Source organism: Ambystoma mexicanum, chromosome 4p (assembly GCF_040938575.1).
Source record: "Ambystoma mexicanum isolate Mex_15411 chromosome 4p, UKY_AmexF1_1, whole genome shotgun sequence".
Taxonomy (NCBI): Eukaryota; Metazoa; Chordata; class Amphibia; order Caudata; family Ambystomatidae; genus Ambystoma; species Ambystoma mexicanum.
This window is the reverse complement of record NC_090927.1, coordinates 284,192,455-284,219,679: the sequence shown is the minus strand read 5'-3', so window position 1 is coordinate 284,219,679 and position 27,225 is coordinate 284,192,455. Positions and strand designations below refer to the sequence as shown.

The 27,225-nt window shown below is 45.9% G+C and overlaps 1 protein-coding gene across 1 annotated transcript in view; it reads left to right on the top strand.

Annotated features, from left to right (window-relative positions):
- TNFRSF21 (TNF receptor superfamily member 21) overlaps window positions 1-27,225 on the top strand; it is a 329,419-nt gene that overhangs the window by 138,504 nt on the left and 163,690 nt on the right. Inside the window, exon 4 of the mRNA XM_069605835.1 lies at window positions 10,569-10,834. Within this exon, the coding sequence (XP_069461936.1) occupies window positions 10,569-10,834 (266 nt within the window). The remainder of the gene's footprint in view (window positions 1-10,568; window positions 10,835-27,225) is intronic.

Sequence of the window (27,225 nt, the reverse complement as noted above, 5' to 3'; positions counted from 1 at the left end):
GGCCCGCGCCTTGCCCCATTCTTATTGCACACCCAGTTCTATTGCTTACTGGATATCTTGGTGGCACAGGAGATTTGCAAGTGCCCTTTCGGGTGCAGAAGGTTGTACAACAGCGCCATTGCCGGTGGTTCACCTCTCTGAATGCACAATGCAGATGTACTGCAGTGGCCCAGTTCACTAGCCACCAATGGACGGATACATACATGCATGCATGGCGTAGTGCTGCGGGGCTTCCAAGCAATATATTCAGGTGAAGCACAATCAGATCTTTCTGAACGACGAACAGATAAACCAGAACAATCCTGACACTGAGCCTCATTAGAAGTATGGCGATAAGGCAACAACAGTGCCAGTAGCGCTACCGGCACCGTTGCTACCGTACCGCCATACGAGTTCTGCGTGCGGGTGGCCTTACAGCCACCAGGTCTGACCTGGTGGCCGTACCGGCACCCTCGAGCAGAGCATGACGGTAGCACGGTTATTAACGGTACCGGTGCTACCACCATCCCCATTGAGCTCTATGGGGCTCAAATGGGAATGGGGAATCATTTTTTCCGGGGCCCAGAAAGGGCAATTACCAGGTCCGGCAAGGTCGTAATGACCCGGTAAATACACTTTTCTGGGCGCCGGAAAAAATTAATACCGGCACCAGCCTTGTAATTAGGCCCACTGTGTGCTCTCAGTAATTCTTTCTGTCCCTCCTGTTACCAGGTGCCTCTGGATTCCCGAGCCTTCCCCACATGGGGCTCGACCCGCGCCTACAAACTGGCAGTGTATTCCTGTTTACTGCTAAGCGCATACCAGCCCTCTGGTCTGTCCCATGTTGTCACTCAAATGTTATGCACATCTTGCAATTGGAGTTCTGTGGTTTCAGAGTGTGGCAGCGTAGTCTGAACATTCTTGCTTTCTAGCCTGTTCCTTCTCGGATCCATCTGGGGGTGCCTTGCTTCTGGTGTTTCTTTGGTCACCTGGGCTAGTTTATTGGCCAGGTGTCTTTGTTATCATTGCTTTAGTGATGCCAGACATCGTGAATGTGGTGTGTGATGGGAGAGGGCAACTAAGGGATGTCCTGTAGTGGGTGTGATGTGTTGGAATGTCTTCTTTCCTGCAATGAAGAAGAGGGCTTCATGGTGCTGGTACAAGGGTGAACGTTTCATTTTTCCGATGCGTTTTTTGAAGGTGGTGTCACAGTCGATGGTTAGACCGAAGGACTTCACACTGGTGGGGATTTGTAGGGCAAAGGCATCCTATTCCATCTGTCAGCCAAGATTGGAATCATAAAGATTATGATTTCTTTTTAAACTACTAATGCTACAAAGTGTCAGACCACAAAGCAACCGTTTGCCGATAACATTAAAATGTACATTTATTGAATGTTTATAAATGCGTACAGTATAAACTGGGTACAATCTATCTGCGTCCCACACACATTGTGCCTCTTTCGCAAGGCTTTGTCGGATTATTTATATTTATCAATTGGGCCGACATTCCACAAATATGATCAGCACAATCCATACATCTACACTGAGTTTCTATATTCCGGTATAAGACAACCCTCACTTTAAAAATGTTGCGTGTAACAATCCCACCCTCACATGAAACAAGCTAGTTTGCAATAACAATTTAGTATCCAAATAATCTGACCCATTTCCACTTGATTTACAATGGGACTGCACTCTCACCTCAAGCTAAACCAGAATCTAAATATTTACATTTCCCTATATGTAGGCACACTACTGACATTGATGGTTTCAGGATTGACTGTGAAAGATGCAGTGTTTCAGCTGGTGAGAGGCATACACAAAGCTGACCCTCACGTACATCGGAGTGTCATCTGTACACTGGAGGAGCATTCTAATGGTAGTAACCAAAAGTGTGGAGTCACAAACAAGGTACTTGTGCGCTATTTATCACTACTCAATCCGTGAAGCACAATATCAATGAAAAGGGTGTTAGCAGCAGTCCAATACCCACCAACCAATCACTAAATTAACAGTTGTATATTGAGAGGGGTAGGATTGCGCTTAACACCATTAAAGTACAAAAAATCAACAATCTGGGTACAGTATTTTAATGAAAATATATCGAACAGCCGACACGTGTTTCAACACTTGGGTCGTCTTCAAGGCTGAATGACCAACATCATTAGCAGATGATAATTAACATATTCAATAGATAACAGTGAAGAAATTGTTGTTGAAATAAATGCAAAAAGGTGTTTTAAGGATATTACAGAATAAAAGACATACCAAGAAACAGGTTAGGGGTGTGGTACAGCAGTTGCGGATCAATGTAGGTACACAATAAAAATAAAAGAAGAAATGGACAATAATCAAAACAGGATTCATCAACACAAGTTAAGGTTAATACCCTATTGCCATCTCTAGGCTAGTTATGACCAGCACCCCGTGGCACAACCACATGCGAATCCAGACACCAAAAGAGTTCAGGTGATAACCAAAATTCTAGATAACCCTAAAACAATAATTGTGATATTTAAAGGAAGAATACAGGAATAGACACGTTAACCAATAATTGGTGACAAGAGGCAACTCGAAACACCAGTTATATAGAATCAAAACATCCTATAGTAAGGAGTCCGTCAGAGAGTAATAGGACACAATAGAATCACTTACCACACAAAGCTACAAATAATCAGTTCAATGACGATATCCTATTAAGAAAAGAAGTAAAATAGACCTCAGTTCGGAGGCTTCAATGCGTCCTGAATCAGATAATAGAGATTTTAAATTAAAAACACTCACCGATTGTACATGCTGAGTGGTTCCCGTCAATCAGGACATATTACGAGTGAAAGAAAACAAAATACAAGATGCCACATTGGCCGGCAAAAATATATAGCCTGAAAGATGACCAAAGTTAGTGAGAAACTGCGGTATTACGGTGAGCAAGAAGCAGATACTCACAAAGGGATAATTACTTACTCGACAAATCGAGTGAGATTCAAAAATACCAGGACAAATCCAACCTTCGGTAATCGAGAACGCTCCGAAATAATAGATGCCGCCGGAGACGTCACAGGAGTGACGCCGACGGAAACGTTGACACGTTACGTCGCTGTAGTGACGTATTATGTCAACAAAGTGACGGTAGCAGAAAGAAAAGCGGACGCAGGCAATGACGTTTAGTGTCAACACAGCACCGAAAAAAGTTCCAAATACCGGCGATTGCCGGAACACATTACAAGATCACGGTGAGGTTCAAAAAGATCAACCTTTCAGCATGTGAAAGTTATTTGTTGAACGGGACTCAAATGGAGAGCAAATTTTATTTGGACTCCTTCTGCACAGTAAACATAGAATATCCAAATGTCACTATTAAAAGATATGGTAAGTGCTGGCGATTGGACGCGCATCAGTGGTGCGCCATGGTGATGACTGGCCACAATCAGACAGATGGCTTAATCAATGATGCCCACACCTGAGAACGTATTTAAAAAACGCAGAATTTAACATTAATAGGTGAACTGGATTCACATGAAAACATGCATCTCATGGTCTGAATTTAATCCACGTGTGGTGCATCTCAGAAGACATATTAGTTTTGCTTCCATCTGCCGCAGTTTAAGCTGGAGATTCCCGCCCCTTTTTCCCCTTATGTGCTTTCAACAATCCAATAAAACGCAAATCAGCGATTGAATCAAGTTGATGCTCTAATTGCCAATGAGTTAAAATAAAATTAAAATACTGTACCCAGATTGTTGATTTTTTGTACTTTAATGGTGTTAAGCGCAATCCTACCCCTCTCAATATACAACTGCATTCTAATGGTATCCCGTGATAATGTTGCTGTGAAAATGGGCGCCAGGTTGCGGTATTTCCTTACAAAGTTACCCTCAGAAAATCAAACGCTTAGCCCCAAATATTCTAGGATCGGAGGTAATAATATATATATTTTTTTACTTTATTTATAATACGCAGCCATAAACCCATAGGTGTGAGGGCGCAGACAAGACAAACTAGACACAGAACAATCCAGGACTGCTTAAAAAAGGCAGGCAATGGAAAAAAGAAAACAAAAACACTGAAACCAAGGGGTACAAAAGAGCGCCTAACAGAACAGCCAGGTCTTGAGCTCTTTTTTAACCATGCTCAAGGACAGGGAGCTCCTCAAAGATACAGGCAAGGCATTGCATAGTGTCGGTCCCATACAAAAGAACGCTCTTACCTGGACTTTCTTTGTTTTACATCTAGGCAACAATAGGAGATTTTGGTTGCTGGATCTTACATTTCTGTAACTGGGTTTTTCCATTATATTCTTTTGTAAATAGGACGGCATGGTCCCCATTCAACACTTTAATAACGAGCAACCTGAAGGTAATACGCGCCTCCACTGGAAGCCAGTGTAGGGCCCGACGTGATTCTGTTACATGAGAGCGAGACGAGAGTCCTGTTACCACTCTCACTGCACCATTTTGAGTCACTTGGAGTCTGCTAATAGTTGCTTTACTGGCCCTTGCCAGGCGGCTACAGCAGTAATCTATTTTAGAGCCTATTATTGCTCGCGCAATTGCCTCCGCGTTCTTTTGAGATATATATATATATTTCTGAGGCTTGTGGAATCTGCTTAGATCACATGCTGTGCATAGGCCGACATCTAGTCGAAGCTGCGAAGTATTAGTTTGTTTTTCGAAACTCGAAAATGGGCGTCGACACAGGGCGTGCCAGTAATACTATCCCTAATGTGACGTCCACTGTACCCAAGATCCCTCACGCGTCTAGGATCCTCAGATTGTTTTTTTCCGCCATACTGGTCGGAAGCATTTTGCGGAGTCCCCTGGCCTTAGCCATACTTTTGCTAAAATATTGATTAATTGACATCCTTCCCCATCCCAACATCGAACTTCGACACTCGACGCCGGCTGGAGAAGAAATCGACTGTCGGCTGCTGCACGACGGATTTGGGCCTCGGAAGGCCTCTGGCCTTGGCCCGGGCCTTGGAAGGCCTCTGGCCTCGGCCCTGCAAGTAGGGAGAGTGGGGGGTTGGACATACTCTACACTCTTGGTATATAGGTATACCTTATACATTTCCTACACTTAACAGCCCGCTGCCTCAAGGTGCCTATGGAGGGTACCGCTTTTCAATTCAGCCCCAAGTGCAATCGCAAATACCCTTGGGTCGACAGGCACGCCACGTGCAATCTCTGCTTGCCAAGGGACCACCCTGAAGCAAACTGCAGAGCGTGTAGTAGGTTTAAACCTGAGACACTTAAGGACCGTTCGACGAAGCGTTGGGCCCACCCGGCCAGGCAGGCGGCCATGGCAGCGGAGGGCGCCTTCAGCGATGGCAGCGACGCCATGCTTTCGGGCGGCGAGGGCATTACGGCGTCGAAAGACAGCCGAGCGCAGGTCCCCGACCTCGGAAGGTCGTCCGACAGGGCGGCTATGGGGAAGACCCCCGGCGACACAGGCGCTTCACACACCACCCACACTAAACACACGAAGTCCAACCGAGACTCAACGACGTTGAGTGCTCGGAAAGAGGCACAAACAGAACGGTCCGAATCGGTGTCCTCTGGGCGTTCGAGATCGAGATCGCTGCATGACTCCAGGCAATCATCCACTCTTGCCAAGAGTGCCTCGCTCCCTAGGCTAACAGAAGTTCGATCGTCGGAAGACGAAGAAGACTTCCACCCCCAGGCCGCACTCCAGGAGTCTGAGCCCGCAGACCAGATCAGCGCGGCCCCACGTTCGAAGGACAGGGACTCTACCCCCGATCCTCGACGCCAGGCGTCGAAAACCTCCGGAGCCACAAAGGGACAGGGAAAACACTTTTCCACTCACGCGGAGGGGGGAAAAACAGCAGAAGAAGCAGCCTCTGCACTCTTCCACACCTGTGAAACACTCCACTCCTCCTAAACAGGCAGACAAGACCAGGTCTGCTGATATTTCAAAAACCAGCAAATCTACTCAAGATAAATCTCCAAAACATTCTGAGAGAGTCATTCCCAGTTTCAAAAAATGGTCCAGTGATGACATAGATAGGGTCATGTCAAGGATGTCTTCTTTGGAAGACTTTTACGATAAAAATCCAGACCATTTCCTTTCATATGATCCACAAGGGGCTACACCCTGAGGCTCTAATGATCCTATCCCCCCGAGTAAGAAGCCCGGTTTGAGACACCGATGAGGTCTACAGACCCCTTCGAGGTACAACCATACTCGCGGCCATACTCCCTGTATCAAGGAGAGACTTCCTTTGGTGAGGACCAAGATGTTGGCATGTTAGAAGAGCAAACCGGGACGGGCTACTATGGGGACGATGAGGACCAAGAAGAGTAAGAGGAAGACCCTGAAACCTACAGAGTAGATTCCCGGTAGAAAAGGAAGCCCCGGTTACCAACTCCCCTGTCGATAACCAACCCCTCCTGAACGAGGTTCTCGCACGTGCAGCAGAACATTTCCATATTGACACCCACGGTGTCCAGGAGGAGAGGGACTTCGCCGCAGAGTTAGTGGGAGAAAGGAGGCCTGTTGCCTAGACCATCCCTATCCTTATGTGTATTCAGTGAAGAATAGACCCGTCCCTGGTGAACCCGAACCTCACCAGAGCAGTCAATCCCAGAGTTGAAAAACTTTTCAGGGCAGCCCAGTCTGACCATCTCTATATAAGAGGACATCTGAAGCCAGACTCCCTAGTTGTCACTAACACTCGTAAGAGGGCTGGAACACCCTTGTCATCGTCCGAAGCTCCTCCATACAAGGAGAGCAAAAAACTATATGGTTTCGGCAGGAAAGTAGCCTCAACGTCCGCCTATCGGGCAAGGATTGCAAACTCCACCACCCTGTTGGCCAGCTACAACTGCCATCAGTGGGAAGAAGTCGCGGCACTCATAGCCTCTGCACCAGAACCCTTAAAGGGCCAGTTAGCACGGATTTCCACAGAGGGTAGAGCCGTGTCTGGTTGCATTTTAAAAGCAACCTTTGACGCTGCGGACAACGCAGGCAGATTGATAGCAGAAGGTACTGTTATCAAGAGACATGCGTGGTTACGGCAGTCTGGGTTTAAGGCACAAACCCAGGCATCATTGTTGGACAAACCGGTGGAAGCGATCTGTTGTTTGGTAAGGCGGTCGAGGACGCACTGAAGAATGCCAAGGACGAATACGAGACACTCAAGTCCCTTGGCCAGTTAACCAATAAACCCCCTAACCAGAGAGGGAATAGTAATTTTCGTCGCCCACGCGGCCAAAATTCCCAGAGAGGATCTAACTATTCCCAGGGGCAGGGTACAGAATGGAACAACAGCTAACAGTCTACCCAGGATTACGGCAGGGGTAATAGGAGAGGACGTGGTAAAGGCAGAGGCAGCCCCAGCAAAGGAGGCGGCACGCCTCCACCAAAGCAGTGACGCTCAGTTCAGGGTCCCTTCTCACGCAACCACAGTAGGGGGACGCATTTCCAACTTCACCCAGGCTTGGGAAGGAATCACATCAGACAGATGGGTGCTGTCAACAGTATCCACAGGGTACTGTATAGAACTACTGCAGCGTCCCCGGAACCATCCTCCACGACAAAGAGTACACTCTTTAGAACATCAGAAGATTCTCCTCGAGGAGATCGCCATTCTGCTAGCAAAGGTCGCGATAGAACTCCTCCCGGGACACCAGGTAAACAAGGGTATTTATTCAACTTACTTCCTTGTGCCAAAATAAGATTTGACAATGCGCCCAGTATTGGACTTACGGCCTGCCAACAAGTATGTCAAGTCCCAAAGGTTTCGTATGACTACACTACAAGAGGTAATCCCCCTCCTAAAAAAGGGAGATTACATGGCAACCTTGGATATGAAAGATGCCTATTTTCATATTTCCATGTTCCCAGCGCACAGAAGGTACTTGCGCTTCAAGGTGGATAGTCGGCACTACCAATTCAAGGTACTGCCCTTTGGGATAGCTTTGGCACCAAGGGTATTCATCAAGGTACTGGCGGTGGCGGCTGCACACCTATGCAGGGAGGCAATCCCGGTGTACCCTTATCTGGAAGACTGGCTCATAATGGGGGAAACCCCAGTAATTTGCAGGACAAACATTCAAAGGACTATCGACCTCCTCCACGAATTAGGCTTCTCAATCAACGAGAAAAAGCCAAGCCTAGTGCCAAGCACCTCCAAACAGTTCCTAGGAGCAATCCTAGATACTCAAGAGGGGTTGACCTTTCCATCAGAGGAAAGAATTCGGAATATACTACTGCAAATTCCGCAATATCAGTCCGGTCACCAAATAACGGTACGCAAAGCAATGCGTTTACTGGGCATGATGGCGTCATGTATTTACCTGGTACCTCCAGAGCCTGGGCACCCACCGGCAGAATGAAGTTGGGGCTGAGCCCCCACCGGCCGGAGAGAAGAGACGCAGTATGGATGGCCCTTTGTTTCATCCATACTGTATCTCTCTCTGGCACCCCAGGTAAAATCCGGGTAAAAAACGATCTTTACAAATTGAGGGACGGATGCAAAGCAAGAGGCTCTTGTTTTGCATCTGTCCCTCAATTTCTAAAAATCTTTTGGTTTGGGTATACTTCTACATCCTGTGCACCCGGGTACCCGGATGTAGAGGTACACCCAACCGAAAACGATTTTTAGAAATGGAGGCACAGATGCAAAGCAAGTCTGTCCCTCAATTTCTAAAAATCTTTTTGGGATGGATGTATTTGTACATCTGTGCACCCCTCTTGGCAAGAGGGGTGCACAGATGTAGCGGTACACCCAAACCAAAACGATTTTTAGAAATGGAGGCACAGACTTGCTTAAAGTAGTGGTGCACCGCTCCCGCTCCACTTCGACCACTGGTAAAACCCAGAGGTTTCTAAGCGCGGACCGAGGGATCAAACCCGTGTTACTCCATGTCATCTTGCTTCCAAGGCGAGCACGTTGCCCCTGAGCTATCCTCCCGAGACTCTGAAGATCTGAAGTACATTCAAGGCAAGGAATCGAAGGCTCGAGCCTGTAGGATAGCAGAATCAGCACGGTCTTAAAACCTGCTCACTCATTACGGAGTGAGGGGCCATGGGGCAAAATGAGCCTGATCCCACATACAGGGGGTTGTTACCCCTTTATCTCTCCTGGATGAAGGAATGAGCTCTCTCAGACACAAGTTATCACCCCTGCACACACAATGAATATGGTATGGCTCTATACATCGAGAAAACTGGAGTAAGGCTTCAGAGTGTTTTAACAGAAATATAATTTTCTTCCCAGATGGGAGACTGACTCCATTAATATACATGGGGTCACTGAGATGACCAAGAGTGAAACTGTACGTTCAGTTGTGAGATTACCAGCAACGGGTATACTATGCTCCAAGGTGTGAGGTGCCCACTCAATATATCACACTGTTTATAGGTGAGACCCATCCTGCATGCTTGCCCAAAGAGCCTTGGCCAGAATTTCACATTGAAGAAGTGAGCATGTGATCCGGGGTCTGCAGCCCACACACACGCATGGGATTCCCATGCACCCACTTGCAAGATTTGCACCAAATTAGTGAGATTGTGCTCCAAGGTAGGAGGCACACGCAGTCTTTGCTCTGAGGTTTGACACACTCACAGGATGGGATGGCATTTCGTTCTCCATCCTAGTTGTGTTGCTCTGCCTTTTGAGGGCTTCTACAATCTGGATGATTATAGAGGAGTGGAGTAGGGGCAGTGATGGCCTACTGGAATGTAACTGGAAGGCTTAAACCTCCTTCTTACTTGACTTTAGTATATGTAGTACATGCGAGCCAATGTTTCCACTGTTCTGCGCCCCCCCCCCCAAAAACCCCCTTGGACCAATTTGGCGACTACTTGCAAATGCGGTCATATTGCTGCTGGTGATGTCACTTCCTATATTTCGGCACCGTGTGGGAAATTCATAAGTCTGCTCCCCTGGATACAGGTGTAACATTTTTGATTGATAGGGTGCTATGGATGGCCGGAGGGCGACAGGATGACCCAGACATAACCCTGAAAATAATCCACTATCGATCAAAAACCAGAAAGTGCCCTGGTATTTGCGATTTCCTTTAGCTCTTGTCGCACTGTGTGGGCTCACACGGAGCTGGGTGGCCCCCAGTCTCCAAAGAGCTAAACACTGTCTCATAGCAGACTACACAAGTGTTTATTTGATTCTGCAGTTGTTGCTAAGCCTTACTGTGATGTGCTAACAAATGAGAGGTTTTTTTTGTGAAGATATGAAGTTGGAAGAATGTTAGTGACTGAGAACAATAATTGAAACCATAATCAGAACATTGATTGCACACATGCTTTTTAATTAATCATAATCCTTTCCCGTTTGTCCCCATCTGTTCTGCGGCCTTCCAGTTTGCATCATGGCTGACTCAGACGTCGCATGCGAACTCTTGCTAACTGTTGGCATGCAGAAGGCAGTTAACCCATCTAGTCAATGGTCATGGTGTGGGTGTGTAATTAAAACTGGGTACATTATAGAAGATTCTGTCACTCGTGCGGATTGGTGGGGCTGAAGAAAGCGGCATGTGGTGAAAATCACTGCTTTGAGGACACGTTACCTGCCAGTATTTAATCTGCAGCCTTCCCGTGTCTTTGCAGGTGTTGACATTCTGAAACTCGTAGCAGCTCAAGTGGGGAGCCAGTGGCAGGATATCTACCAGTTCCTGTGCAATGCGAGCGAGCGTGAGATGGCGGCCTTCTCCAACGGGTACACCGCGGACCACGAAAGGGCGTACGCGGCCTTGCAGCACTGGACCATCCGCGGCCCGGAAGTGAGCCTTGCCAAGCTAATCAGCGCTCTGCGCCAGCACAGGCGGAATGACGTAGTGGAGAAGATCCGCGGCCTGATGGAGGATAACGCACAGGTAAAGCGCAGCCTTGATGGGCATGCATTGTGTTTGGAATTCAGACACCTATGTTGTTGGCTGGCCCCACCCAGCTATTACTCGTGGATTTTGTTGACTCATTCCTGCTGACCATACACGTTTCTTTTCTTGATTTGAAATGGCGTGGAAGTGTCTGTTTTCGATTCCCAGGTTGGTTTCCTAATTAAGATTTGAAATGTCAAGTTCCACACAAATTATGACAAAGTGGAAGTCTGGGTAAATGCACACTGTTGTAAAACCACGAACTGAGCCTACCCTGTTATGGATGGTATTTAGTAATCAAAACGTTCTATGGTTAATGGGTATGCTTTCTTCAGGCTCGACACTGCGCATTGGTTATCCCAATAAAATCAAAGACTTTCCCAGAGTACATGTAATCGAGAAGGCAAAATGACGCAAATGGTTTGAATGACTGAGAACATTCTCTGTCGAAAATGGGGAAGTTACTGGGAGTTTCACTTCCTAGTTTGCAGTCTTTTAGATATATATATAGTGCATCTCTTAAGTGGCCCCTGAAAAGGATGTGTGTCCTTTTTGGGGGCTTTCCACACTACATGCAAATAGTTCGAGTCAACCTTAGATAGCTGAAAAGGGTCGTCGTGTGAATTAGTGAGAAAGGTAAAGCTGGAGACTAGGTCTTGTTTCCAGTACCGATTGTGTCCTTGCGTACTGGCACTAGCGGTCTGTCTGAAAGTCGTTAGCGATGCGCTAGCGGATCCTATGATAGTCCGCTGTCTAGCCTCCAAGCATCAAGCAGGTCTAACGACTCGTACACGTTTTCCCCTCTCAGGAGGCTTACTGCTACACATGGCTGAACTGTTTTTAGGATTTACGTTTGATGCCATAGATTTGCACCCCATCACTTTAAAGCACTTGCGTGGAATCGTCATGCCTGGATTTGAAGTCTTTGTTTACTGTTTATTTGCTGTTGCTGGACCCGTTTTTTAAAAGTATTTTCAGTCTCTCTCTTTTTTTTTTTTTAATAATAGCCCCACATGACCACCTTCATTAAAAGAACAATTCAATGAGGCCAAGCTTCAGCAGATGAAAGAAGTAACCACCAGGGTCGAGGCAAATGACTGTCCAACGCCAGCTCCCCGCCACGGCTTGTGTCTGCGGGCTCTAACAGCTCGCCTGAGGTTGCTTCTAAGGCCCACAGGGAATGCGAGCCAGGAACACAGGAGGCATCAGAGGGTAGGCACACTCTCGTGGGAGAGCACACAGACGCCTCGACGCAGCAACTAGTCAGGCACAATAATCTGGGAACCATAAATGTACCTCTGGGAGGGGAGGCTACGCCGACTACGCTCGGCAACAACCTCAGGGACAAAGTGAAGCAACCCATGTGCACACTCAATTTTATGCTGTTGAACACCAGGTCTCTTATTAAGCAGACTGTTGAAGTAGTTACACACATCTAGGAATGTCATTTGGACATCTCTGCTCTTACGGAAACATGGAGCCATGACGCAGCTGGCCCATCTTTAGGTTTGTGGTCAGTTTGTTTCTCCTTGTGAGAGAGGGTATGCCCAGACGTGGGTCCCTTGCTCGCTGCGCCACAGGGAACCAGGCTGCACCTGACTGAGGAGGTCCAACAAGGCCGAAACATGTCTGGGGTTGCTTGGTTTTCTGTGCAGAGGGGACCTGGCCTAGCAGTTCGGGCTGGGCTGCTACCTTCGGTGGCGGCAGCTGCTGACTGATTTGCACATGGCCGGTCCCCTTTTGCAATGGCGCAGACGGGCTAAATAAAGGTGGTGTGGAAGGTTGCCCAGCGCAATTGCCAGTGGTTTAGATTCATTCGAAACCTTCCATCCATCACTTTTGTGGTCGGGCCATCTTTAGGTTTGGACATTCCGGATGGCTACAGTATCTTGCGCCAAGACAGAAAGGAGGGGTGTTGCACTTCTTTTTAAATCACCTGAAAGATTTGGGAGGCTAAGTTGGAAGATATACCAGGGTCAGAACTTATGTTGGTAAAAATAGGCACTAGCACCAAATTAACCCTTAATGTACTATTGGAATATAGAGCGCCGAATGCAGGACTTGGTTTCCTGGAACAGCTGTGCAGTCGCCAATTACCCCTGCTTAAACCAAATACAAAATTACTATTAATGGGTGACCTTAATTATTGACTCGTTAATGATTCAGATTCCACAGCAAACATCCTGGAGAAACCATTGAGTACTCTGGTGTTTCACCAAGCGGTCACAACAGCTACACATGTAAAAGGACACACACTGGAATGGGTTGCCGGCCATAATGTGAACACACCCACCATCAAAGTCCTGCCATGTCCCTGCTTGGTCCATTCATGCATTTATTTTCAGATCATTACTGAATATTACCCGAAAAAGCCAAATTTGGGCAGAACACTGATTTAGTAAGTAATTTCAAGAATTTCACATTAAAACCATGGGTATCCACTTTGACTGCAGAGATCCTGGAAGCAGACACACCGCAAGAGATGACTAAGTCCTTTCTCAATTTTTTTAATGAAATCTCCGAAACTTTAGCTCCACTAAAGAAAAGATTCTGCTCAGAAGAAAGTAAGAATAATTGGTGGCTTAATGCAGGGATTCAAGAGTTAAAAACAAGGAAAACCAAAGTCTTCTACAGCTGGAAGAAGACGGGACACGCAATGCCTGGAACTATACAAAGAGGCCGTTGGGATATAGAAAAATGCAATTCTGCAGTCTAAAAAATATCTGTTGAATGATAGAATAGTAAATGCTACTTCAGATAGTACAGAACTATTCAAGATTCTAAGAGAACAGGAACATCCCAAGGGACCCAATAAGAACCCACTGGTGAAGGACAAGGCATGGTGCTGATCAATTCAAAAGGCCATGATGGATAAATTAGAGAAAATAAAAAAAAACATTGAGGTAAAACAACTCACCATTAATATCCCATCAGAAACACACCACAAGGCTGTCAGTAATAAACCTGACACACAGCTGCAATTTAAATTCTCGCCCATCACAGAAGTGGAGTTGGAAAAGTTATTAGGCAGCTGAAAACCACTAGCTGCAAGGTGGACCCCTGCTCTTCCACGATTATTAAAGAGTGCACTTCCACGCTAATTCTGGCACTCACTAAGTATATGAATACCTCATTTGCTAATAAACATGTACCAGAGGGGCTAAAGAGAGCTTGGATAACACCCCTTCTTAAAAAGCCAGATCTCTGCCCAAATACACCAACAAATGATCAACCAATTACTAACACTCCTTTCCTTCTGAAGATTCTTGACAGGGTGGCTTATAACCAAATCTCGTCACACCTGAAAAGTCATCAGATTCTGAAGAAGTATCTATCGGGATTCAGACAATATCATGGGAACAATCAAAATTGTTGGAATCCATGGATATCGGCCAGGCCTCGCTTCTCCTGATCCTTGATCTCTTTGTGGCTTTTGATTTGGTGGATCACTCAATCTTGATCAATAGACAATATCACATTCGTTAATTATGTGGATGATACACAATGTGTTATATCACTAACAGGGTCACACAGCACAGATGAATTTCCGATTAATAAGGTATTATCTATCCAAATTTGGATGGTCCTGAATGGCCTAGCACTGAATAACAAAAAAAAGTAATTTATGGTGGGGGGAACAAACAAACTGGCTAAATCAGGATCTACGTTCAACAGTTTTAATATTGCAAATTGCAAGATAGAGGTTTTAAAGAAAGTTAAAACCTTGGACATAACGTTAGACCAGAACTAACATGAAATAAGTGAATAATCTGGTCTCATCATGCACATACTACCTAAAGTTATTGTCTTATCTCCGGCCTCTTATCTCACAAAATAATGCAGAAACAATCGCCAAAGCCATAATTGGCTTGAAGATAGATTACTGCTGTAGTCTGGTCATTGGAGCCCCAATATCTGAGACCAGTCGCCTGCAAGTGATTCAAAACAGTGCGGTCCGCGTGGTGAAAGGCCTCAAACGGCGAGACCATGTGTCTGACAGGCAAAGCCTGCACTGGCTCACAATGAGGGAAGGAATACAATTTAGAATACTTCCGATCGTCCATAAATGTCGCCTGGGTCGCATGCCTACCTACCTGATGGAGGGGGTAGGTGAGAAACAGAGCCAGCGGGCACTGAAATCCAACACCACCCACCAATTGAGATTGATCCGCTGTAATTCCAGTAAAACCCTCAAGGGAGCTTTCAGCATTGCAGCTCCGATGGCATGGGGCACTCTCCCCCTGGACTTGAGAGGTAAAGTCTACTGACATCTTCAAAAAAGATTAAAATAGCTTTTATTTTATTGGACTCCTGAGCTATGCAGAGACATTTTTTGTCTACCTTTGTCTGTCTGTTTCTACGTTAGTTATATGTGCGCCCTTAAGCTTTCGGGTACCTGGAGCGCGTTACACATGTAAAGTAACACACACAAATATGTATTTCTTTAACCATCCTTTTACATTATACTTAAGTGACCTTATACCAGGCCTGTTCTATAAAGAAAGGCCTTTCACACCCTACTTTAGGAAAGGCCTTTCAGACTCCTGCTTTAGCAAAGCCCTTTCAGACTCCTGCTTTAGCAAAGCCCTTTCACATTCCCGCTTTAGGAAAGCCCTTTCACACTCCCGCTTTAGGAAAGCCCTTTCACACGCCCGCTTTAGGAAAGGCCTTTCACACGCCCGCTTTAGGAAAGGCCTTTCACACGCCCGCTTTAGGAAAGGCCTTTCACACGCCCGCTTTAGGAAAGGCCTTTCACACGCCCGCTTTAGGAAAGGCCTTTCACACGCCCGCTTTAGGAAAGGCCTTTCACACGCCCGCTTTAGGAAAGGCCTTTCACACGCCCGCTTTAGGAAAGGCCTTTCACACGCCCGCTTTAGGAAAGGCCTTTCTCACGCCCGCTTTAGGAAAGGCCTTTCTCACGCCCGCTTTAGGAAAGGCCTTTCACACGCCCGCTTTAGGAAAGGCCCTTCATACTCTGCTTTAGCAAATCCCTTTCACACTCTCGCTTTAGCAAAGCCCTTTCACACTCTCGCTTTAGCAAAGGCCTTTCACACTCCCGCTTTAGCAAAGGCCTTTCACACTCTGCTTTAGCAAAGGCCTTTCACACTCCCGCTTTAGCAAAGCCCTTTCAAACTCCTGCTTTAGACTGATAAAATCTAGAATGTTTTGCCTTTTTAGGCCCTGAACATTAGCGCCCTTAGTTCCTTCAGATTCCTGGTGTAGACTCCTTTGTTTTACTAGACAGCTCGATCTTCAGCTTCTATAGACTCTTGAGGATTTGTTGTGCAAGGCAAGTATGTAAATTAATCAAGAAGAGTAAACCTTTTGTTCCCCCAGCCCCGATCTCCCTGTGCAGACAGGAAATCTGTTGAGTGGAGGTAACTTTGATGATAAGGTGGCTTTCTAAGCATGCATCACAAACCAGGATGTCAGCAAGACGGAAAACTAGGTTTACACTCGAAAGGGCACAAAAAGAACATGCGCCTAATTTTTTAATCTAATTATTCCCAAGGGCGGTACTTCAGGAAAATACTGACACCATTGTGGGAGCAATGGGGAGCTCATTTTGAAAGATGTATCTGGCCTTGAGTGTTTCTGATTCCCTGACAACAATAGAAATTGCAATCTTAACTGGGTGCGTATAACGTGGGCTTTTAGATGGACTATATCCTATGTTCTAGAATGTTTTTTTCTTCCTTTAAATGGCCATGGAGAGCTACCGGGCTAGTTTTTCATTTCTATAGCCTGAAAACCTCCTATTGCTGATTTCATTGGCCATGACAATCTTGACTTGATATTTATTGCAGAGACCTGGTTAAAAGATGAAACCTCCTCTTATGTGAGAATTATGCCGTTCTATTCTTACATGGGGAAACATAAATAAGGTGCTAATTTCAGAGGCATTTTTAAGAAAACTTATTTCTACCCGTTTATTGGTAGATTGTGGGGCAACAGGTGAGGGCCTAACTCTGGATCTGATACGCATACATTCATGCTACAAATGATAATATACTCATGTCCTACTGGACCAGCTAATGCCTCTTTGGGCCGCTTTAACCAATGGCTATGTATATAAGGACCAAACGCTTCAAATTTCTTGATTCTAACAACATTAATTAGCCCGATAAAGTCGACGTTAGGCATTTTATACATTTACTTTCAGCTCCAGATATTTCAGTATTGACACATACGGTTTACATATTAAAGGTCATAAAATGGATTTAATCTGGTCCAGACGTTAAATAATTGAGCTCATTTCTACCGTCCAATTGGTCTGGTCGAATCTCTTAATTGGGCTTTTTAATGTTTTTTTTTTTTAAACTTTCTTTTTTTACCTCGCAACTCATTAAGAAGAAATGATACAAAAGTAATGCGTTTCAAATAAAAAAGGAAACTTCTCTTCAAAAATTGTGCTAAGTTCCTGGATTCGCTTCATTTTAATTCTGAAATTAGATGAGAAGTCCACTTCTTCAGACCTTTTCAATTCTTTACAGGGAGACTTTTTTGACCATCAGTGACGGAATTGCTCTGCTTCAGGAACACATAATAAACGCAAACGGGGCCTTTTAGTTTACTCCTGAGTTTGTGCTACAAAAACACTGCCAAAGCCTGGAAAATTGCTAGTTGAAGTTTGTTGCCCGCTGATCACTGAAACTATCTTTGCATCATTAAAAAAAAATGATTTTTCAAGCTAAATAGTGGCACTTAATTCCAAATTTCGAACGCCTCAAAATAAACCCAGGGGAACTTTTTCAAATCCTTTAGACTGTCTCCTTCCTGCTACCATTGGAACAGCAACTGTCGTAAGACCTCTGCGATACATTTGACTAGTTCTTCATTAATAAAATCATGTCTTTTCAAGCAGAAATAAATGCAAGCAGATCTAGGCCCATTGATCCGTTACAACGTCCTTTCATCGCGGGATGTAATTTTGCATGGTTTTTCTCTGTGGATATTTTAACGAAAAAACAAATCTATTTTTTTAGGGGGCGTTAGAAAAATATATACATACGAGGTGTGGGTGTTCGGGAATAGATAAAAAAAAATTAAAGGGATGAGGATTTGGGGGAAAAAAATAAAAATGAGTTTTTTCGTTAAAACTTCCACAGCGAAAAACCCAGCAACATTTCATTCTGTGATGAAATGACATGGAAACCTGACTCCCCCACGAGGGAAAGCCGCCCTCCATCTCAGAGTGTTTGAATGTATAGTGCCAGGATAGCTGACATTCTCAGTCTACTTACTTTTGGGCAGGTTCCTTACCCACTGAGACAGTCACTACTGATTGCCTTGCTGAAAAATCCTACGTTGAGCCTTTTGCCTTTCGGTTTGTAGCAATGTTTGACATATCCTTGGATTACCTTGGCCATTTATGAATTTGGAGAATCTTCTAACATGTATTGAAGAAGAGAGCTGAGATGGCATCCAGTCAGGGTTTTGCTGTAGGCATGTGGCAGACACTGTCCTGCTAACCGTGTGGGATGAGGGTCTTGCTTCTGCTGGCAATGCCCATCGTTCAGTCTTGGAGATGTTGGCCTTCTTAGCAGCTTACTTTACTGTTAATTATGTCCTCCTTTGCATTTTTCCACCATTGCTCATGTCTCAGAACCAGCTCTGGTGTGGTTTTACCCCTTTCTGTCTAATGGAGAAAACGGGGTGTTTTGTGTCTAGCCCTGTTGCTATGGACAACAGGATTCCACAGGGTTCACCCCTCTCACCCGTACTTTAATATCTATATCCAACCAGTTCTGTTTCTTGTTAAACATGCAGGGCTGTGTCATAACTCCTGCTCTGATATGACGATATATATGTGTCAGTGGGTCAGCGGAGGGATTCTGTGGGCATACCAACTGGATGGATTTGATCACCAATGGAATGGATTTGAGTGGGATAAAGCTAAATGCATCAAAAACCAAAGGCATTTTGCTAGGACCATGTCTTTTGTTCCTGAGGCCTTACACTGCCCTGTATTGTTTAGTCTGGAAACCTCTTCTTAAGTAAATTCAATAAGCAGATTTGGTAAGGAAAGAACAATCAAATGCAGTCATAAAAGGTTGCTTTAGGCTTTTCCAATGTCGAACCTTGCCATTTATCCCTAAAGTGAGCATCCTGTGATTGTTCGAGCAGGTATTAAGGCACATCTGGGTATTGAGCATATGAAGCAGTGGTTACATTGAATGTACTATGCAACGAGACATTATTGCCCACAATATGTTGTCTATTTGATGCATGACCTTACAACCGCAAACCAACAGTCCAAGAGGATTCGATTTTTCTACACAAACTACACAAGCCAATCATTGTAATTATGGGTTAGAGACAAGGCACCGATGACGAGACATGGCTATGGTGTTGAGAGAAGATCAAGCAACCACGCTTACATACACAAAGTTCTGCAAGCTATTGCAGATGTTTCCATAGTCCTCAGATACTGTTTAGGCACCAAGCACGAAACTGCTGAGCCTTATGTTGGGGTTCACCCTTGTCTGCTCCCACACATGTGGGAGAAAACATCCATTGGATTCAATGGGGAAATTACAGCTCCCATTACATCATATGGGCAAAGGGATCCCATTTGTGAGGAGGCAGTGTACCATCTGGGGAGATGGATGTAGGAGCTGCTGTGGACAGGTAATACGTAAGGGGCATACGGCGAGAGGTGGTGCATACAATTTAATGTGTAAACACAATTACTTTAAGCAGACGTTATAAAAAGGATTCCATTAACTGTGGTGAACAGAAGCCTTTTTACTATTTCTACTCCTAATCTAATTGGATGTAAACCCTAATATGTGTTGCATTGGCAGGGCCTCGTGCTGGTGAGGCCTGCAAGCATAAAGTAATGGACACACAGACAGTATTGCTTACACAGGGTCCTTGTGGACACTGACTCTTGTGACACTTGTAGCCCCCTTTTATTCAACAGACCACGTCACGGCACGCATAAAGGAACATACACCACACTCCTCCTTTTTCATAATTAAAACAAAAGGGAGACCCACATCAGGCCTACTAGCAGCAGTAAAATCAGGGAGTGATCTCACCCTTATTAAAATCACTTCATCAAGTGTCTTTGCCCAGGAACTCCTTTTAGAGAGGCCCCTGGAATACCACAAGGCCCAAATAATCCATCTACAATGGTCTTAATTAGCCTTTACTGGAATCCACAAACGATTACCAACAAGTCCATCACAGACATGGCGGCCAACCTGATCGATGACACATAAATCAACCAGCATACTCTGTACGTCATCTTATGTCGAGACTTAAATGCAAGATGCATAAAGGACGCTCAGCCATCAGCTGGGCTATAAAGCAAGGGAACACACAGACCACAAGTGGCACTTTATGGTCGTCACTTATGGCCTCCAGAGATATGCACATGCTAAATGGCTATATCAAGGGGGACATACCAAAACATGCAACCTGGGGGAGAGAAGGACAAACTTTGGTAATAGATTATATCTTTGTATCGAGAAACCTCCTCCCGCACATCACAATGTTCAAGGTGGTAAGGACGACAAACAGTGACCACAACTTGCTACATATGGAATGGACCGCCTATTGTCCTGCAGATCGACAGAGAATGTCTGCGGATGTGTCTGTATGTAACAGAGGAACCAGAGTAAAACTGGTAAGGTCTACTATTAATAAACTTGCAACCGACTTTGTACACAAGGGCGCAAAGGTGGAGTATACTCCTCTCCTAGAACAACATGGTACAAAAAACAGTCGTCACCTACAGCCTATAAACAGTCTACATGTTTTTGACGCTATATTTAAAAGAAAAGCACTGAGAAAGGCTACACGAGCAGCAAAGAAATCAAACCACCTGGACGACCAGGCCAAAGCAAAAATTGCAGGCAAGATCTATAAAAGACAGCTACGTTCACATAGATCAATAATGTACCAACACGATACCGAGATGATGCTCCAAGTGATCTGTGGATGGAAGGTTAGTGACTTCTGGGCCTCAATCAAGTCCATCAGAGGCACTCGCATCGACTTGCTGGTGAACAGTGTCGGTGAACAACAGTGGATAAGCCACTTCTCGAGACACCGCAAAAGAGACCCCTATAGCCATACAAGACCAAACCATCACGAGCGGACACTGGAACATCCCACACGAAGTACAAGACATCACACTGCTAATCCAAAAAACTGCTCACAAGCCCCAGGCGCAGACGGTTTAGCAAACTCAATACTAAAAGAACATCTGGAGGAATGGGCCAAATTTATACACTAACTTCTTGCCCAGATTATCCAAACTCTGCAAAATCCAAGCTTCTGGAAGAAGGCGATAGTGGTCCCAATCTTTAAAAGAGGGGAGAGAGAAAATCCAAATAATTATCGGCCATCGCCCTACTGGATGTAATTGGGAAGATATTTGGTTCACTACTCCTACAGCAGTTCCAACCCGGCTTTGTTAAAGGCATTGGAACAGTGGTAAATATATTACTACTTACCATGCTGAAAGGACGTGTACAGGAAGGCAAACCTAAGATCTTCATGGCTTTTGTGGATTTGGTCTAAGTTTCGATCAAGTATGTTGTCAACAGCTGTGGGAAAAACTGGCTGTACAGAACTGCCCAGTATCTTTTAATGGGACCATTACCCGCCTTACACTGTGCTACAACCATGAGCGTTCAACTGAATCGATCGGACCGCTTATCAGCTGAAATTCCAACGGCAAAAGGAGTAAAACAAAGATGTTCAATGGCTCCGGCTTTGTTTAACCTTTTTCTGGCCGACATCGAGGAATCCCAGGTCTCAATAGGGTGTTTTCCACCAACTGTAAAGGGTGTTCAGCTACCCAGTTTACTTTATGCAGATGACTTGGTCCTGATAGACCAAACCCCAGTGGTTCTTCAGCGACAGTTGGACAACCTCCAACATTATATCAAGACAAATGCACTAGAAAAAAACAAGGGAAAGACTTAAGATTTATGCTTAGGAAATTCTAATAGCGTGAGAAACCAACATACATGGTTCCTGTTCCACACACCAATTGAACATGTCAAATTGTTCAAATATTTAGGAGTGCGGCTCAGTGACGCACAATCCAAACCCTGATGGTGGACCATCTGAAAGAGAAAAGCAAAACATTGGGGCAGTCGAGCTCTGGCAATAAAAAAAACATTTGGCCATTTTACCATATTGCCATTGGTAAATTACTATAAAACAAAGGTGGTTCCGTCTCTGACCTGCGGAGCGCAGGCGATGGTTAATATCCCGAACACAGTATGGCCTCAGCTAGAGGGTCTCTTCTGTAAAAAAATTACTAGGCCTTCCAGCGTCCACACCGATCCAGATCATTCGCCATGAGTTAGGATTGCTATTCTTAAAAGTCATGGTAGAATGGAACAGCCTGGCCGTGTACAGAAAATGTCTTGTATCGCCACCACTTCTGATTCTGGACACCATAAACAAAGAATTAACACCTCAGACTAGGCTGACACTAAATAATTGCGCAAGAAACAATATGGAGAAACTTAACGAAATCGAGTGTACCATCGATGTCTTGATACCCAACCAGGGTAAAAAAGAAGTTGAAAGAGAACGATTGGATACTTACACTTGAATCTGCTGCTTGCTATATGCTCCGTAGCTCATCTTGTGATGGAGACACGGAAATTAAATGTTCTTCCGGTTTATCTAACCAAGTTCCCAAACAGAATTTCCTAAGGCCAATTTCTTGGAGCCCGACTCAACCTCCTACCCACAAATGAAGTTTTCGCAATACGAACTAAATCCAAGCAGAACCAATATCGCTTTTGTAGAGAGGACTCTAGTGTGGAAATTTTGAAACACCTTCTGTCCAGTGCTAAATAGCAAAAAAGCAAGCAATTTGCTGAGCTGATGACTCACTTTACCACTCGTGATACAGAAGACTGGTGGACCACTTTGATGAATGGCGGAAAGACTTCAAACGTGATAGCAGTCGTCACATTCTTGAATAAAGTACTCTAAAGGCAGAGTCTTGATATTATCTTTGGGGCACTGCACATTGAACCTTAGGTTATTTATACTAGGATATCCATTTTATATTTTAAACAGAAAATTGGATAAAATGTTCATGTTTTCTTTTTTGCTAAAAGATTGTATTACACTAAAGCAAATAAAAAAAGTGCATGCATCGCCTACATTACCACAACAGGTGGAAACAGCCAGTGTTTGTGACCATTTATGATCACTGACAAACCTTTACCAGCTAGGCGTCCGGGTCAAGGAAGCTCAACTTCAGAGTCTTGCAGGTAGATTTGTGGTCTGTGGTGTTACCGCATGGGATAGGGTCTCCTTTCAGTGGGATCTTCTTTTTCTTCCCTCGCCAGGCCTCCTCCTTCATCCATTAGGCGATCTTTGTCACCGCTGGACAGGGGTTCTTCCTGATCGTACTCCTCACTATTCAGCCCTGGCCATCGTGGGGGTCTCCCCACCATTCTTCTGCTCTCGCTACCGGATTCAGGTGATCCCGCAGTTTTTGTGAGATCCTTTGGTGCCTACCACTTTCAGCGGAGTGGGCTCATGGGGCAGTGACATCTTCCCTTTTGGGTGTCTGGAGTGGATCAACACTCTGTCTCCAACTTCCAGATGTTGCTCTTACAACCTCCTTATGACATTCTTCCTCTTGTTCCCCCTTCTTGTTCTATCAAATACAGTGTCCTCATCGATCCTCCCTGGGCTGCGGTGGCGATTGGTCCAGCAGAAGTCCACTTGGGCATCACTTGAAAAGGGCTTCCGCCGGTGGGACACCTGTTGAGCATTGGGGAGTGGTGCCATACTCTGACAATAACTGATATAGGGCTCTCTGTTCGTACTCTCCTTGTCCGTGTGCGATCCAAAACACTTTGTGTCCACATTAACTTCTCTGCCTCACCATTTGCCCTGGGCCAGACCAGCGTCCCTTTCTGGTGTTTTACTCCATGGCTCTGCAAATATTCAGAGAATCCTCTGCTTTGGAAGGGTGGGCCGTTATCCTCAGCGGGAAGTCCATGGGTGGCATATATTTTCTCCAGGACAGACAGTAAATACTTCTTCTAGTGAGGCGGACTCCACAAATTCCACTTCTGGATACTGTGACCATTGGTCTACTAGGACCAAAAAATGTGTTTCACGGCAGGTGGACCCAAAGTCCATGTGTACCTTCTCCCAGGGTAGCCTGCATTGATCCATTGATTCGATACAGGGTTCTTTTTGCTGGGGCATTGCTGCTTGGAACCACACGCACGTGTGGACAAACTCTTCCACCTTGTCCCAGAGGCCCGGGAACCAGACCTTCATTCGGAGTCATACTTTTGTTTTTGCTACCCATTGGTGTCCTCTGTGAGCACTCTTGGCACCAAACTTGTGGGGATGACCATCTTTGACCCTCTGAGGACCAGTACATTGTCCATAAATATAAGTTTGGTTCTTACACGCCACATTTGTTTGCGCCAATCTACTTTTTCAAGGACTCTCTTCTACTCTCCCCGGGTTCCAGCTGACTGTAAAATTCTGAAGTACTCGTCATTCGCTGAGGCCATCATTTTGTCTTCGGTGGACATGGATACAGGCGTCGCAATCACTGCCAGGTTATGTAGAAACTATTCAGTTTCTCCTTCCTTGCTCCTTTCTCGCTGTCCCACTTCTATGGTATGACGAGAGAGGTAGACTGCTGCGTTGGCGTTTCCTGAGTGGAATGCCAGTTCGAGGTCCTATTCCTGTAGGGCGAGCATCCCACCTCTCGATGAAAGTGGGAGGTTTGGAGGATGACCCCACCATTATCGGGATCAGGGGTTTGTGATCTGTGATCACCGTCGCTGACTTCCCATATATTTGGAGGTGAAAGTGTCTGCAGCCCCACAGTATGGCTAAGGCTTCTCGCTCTATTTGTGAGTATCTTTGTTCGGTCGCAAATAGGGCCCTGCTTACGAAGGCCACTGGGTGACCGTCCCCACCGCCTCCCGTTATCTGGCTGCATCAGTACCGCCCCAAGACCAACCGGGCTGGCATCCACAATAAATTTTGCCTTCCTACCTGGATCGAAGAAGGCCATGGTGTCATCGGCAGTAAGCGCACTCTTAATTTCTTTGAAGGCAGACAGAGTGGGCTAAGTTCTGTATAAATCTTCCGCAATACGTGACCATACCAAGGAAGCTGCGCACTTCAGAAGCGTTTGTTGGGGCGCCTGCATTTTAGATATCCTTCACTTTCGCTGGGTCTGGAGAAATGCCCCTTCCAGGAACACAAACCCGAATAATTTGATCTTCTGCAGGAAGGCACACTTCAGAACGCCCCCCTAGTCTTTCCAAGTGCTCCTGTTTTGCATACACCACAATGTCGTTGCTTATGTTAATGGGCCCCTTTACGTCCTGCTGGGGCTCCATGGAATGTATTTTGAAATACCTCTGTGACTGACAATATGCCAAAGTTTAGGCATTTGTATCTATAAAGCCCACGGTGCATAGTGAATGTTGTGATGCAGCAGGGGCTGGGTTTAACACAAGATGGTGGTATCCAAATCTTAAATTGAGTTTCGAGAAACACTTTGCTCCTTGTAAATCCGCTAGGATGTTGTCGAACATCTGTGTGATGTCTTTCCCTTCTGCTGTTTGGGAGACGCATGTCTGCACAGATGTGGATAGAGTCCGGTTGTTTAGACTTTCTGGCCATCAAAATGGAGGACACCCACAGAGTTGGCCCTTCCACTTCTTCTATGTCCATCTTCACCAGGTTGTCCAACTCTTTTTCAATGATCTCACGCAAATGGAAAGGCACCTGCCTGCGCTTTTGTACTGTCGGTTGGACAGTGGGGTCAATGTGAAGGTGGATCGGGTCACCTGTGAGCTTCCCAAAGCCTTTGAACACAATTGCATATTTAGCTAATAGAGATTGAATGCCTTCCAAGTAGACTCCGAAAGTGAAGTTCACTATGTTTACCTGAATGGTACCGTCTTGGTCCAAGGCCCTCAGCCTAACCTTCTCCTCTTTAATAGACGCTTCACGCGCCTCATCAATTTCCTTTCTTCTCCTGCTGTCCCCTCGCTTTCCTCCACAACTTCCTTGCCTCCTCCTGCTGTCTCTTCCTTGGCTACCTTGCCCTCTCTTCCTTCCTCCTCTGTCCCCCCCCCTCGGGTTCCTTCTACTCCTCCGCAGGGCATACCTCTGATGTGTACTCCTCCCCGGAAGTCCTTCAAGGACGGCAACCTTCTCCATATTGCAACTCTAAACTCTCGCTCAGCTGTGAAACCCTCCTCTGACATCTGCCACCTCCTTGAAGAACTTGACCTTGCTGTCCTCTGTCTCACTGAGACATGGTTCACGGCCAGCTCTGTCATGAGCTTTGACACTCTCCTCCCTGACGGCTACAAGATCCTCTCCGCACCCAGGTTCAATTGCTCCGGTAGGGGTGTAGTCTGGATTTTCCCTGAGTGGATTCCTGCCTCTGTCATTCGTATGCAGGCCTACTCGTCTTTTGAATGCCTCGTCTGCAGGCTATCTCTCTCTCTCTATCCTAGACATTCCTTTACTGTGGCTACCATCTATCGGCCACCTGGCCAGATCTCCTCCTTCCTCTCTGAGTGGGCAGACCTCTCCTCTTCCCTCCTGGTCTTGACCACTCAACTCCTCCTCCTTGGAGACTTTAACATCCACCTGGATGCTTTCTGTCCTTCCTCTGGACTCTTTTGCGACCTCTGCAACTCTCTCTCACTTTCTATCCTTCCCTCTGGCCCGACTCACTCTGCAGGGCACACTTTAGATGTTCTGATCTCTACATACCTTCCCCCTTTCTATCCCTCTCAACACTCTGCTCTCCTTGAGTGATCACTTTCTCCTTTCCTCCCAGCTCACTCTCCACCACTCAGGCCAACTCCAGGACTGCCACCTACCTTCTTGGTTCGCCAACCCATGAAGCGTGTGTCAGTTGAGGCATTTGCTGTCACGTTCTCACACCCCCTCCTCCTTCGGCTGGCTCACACCCTGACACATCCCTTTCTACACTCTACTCTGCTATTTCTGATACTCTTGATGTTCTTGCCCCTGTCATGAGGATCTGGCTGAAGCCCAAAGCCAAGTGCAATTCCTGGTACGACTCGGACCTTATCACCCTTAAATGCAAGTGCAGGGTGGCTGAGAGGAAATGGCGTGCTTCCTGTACATCCTCTGACAAACTGGCCTGCCGCCTGCTCCAAAGGCAATACCGGCACTCTGTCCACATCAAGAAGAGAGCCCTCATCCAAGCCTGCATCTCTGTGGCATCCAACAACTCAGCTAAACTCTTTAAAATCTGCAAGGAGCTGGCCAATCCTGCTGCAGTCTCTACCTCTCCTGTCCCCACCCAGGCCCTCTGAACGGCCCTGGCTTCTCATTTCATCTGGAAAACTCAGGACATCCTGTCCTCTCTCTCT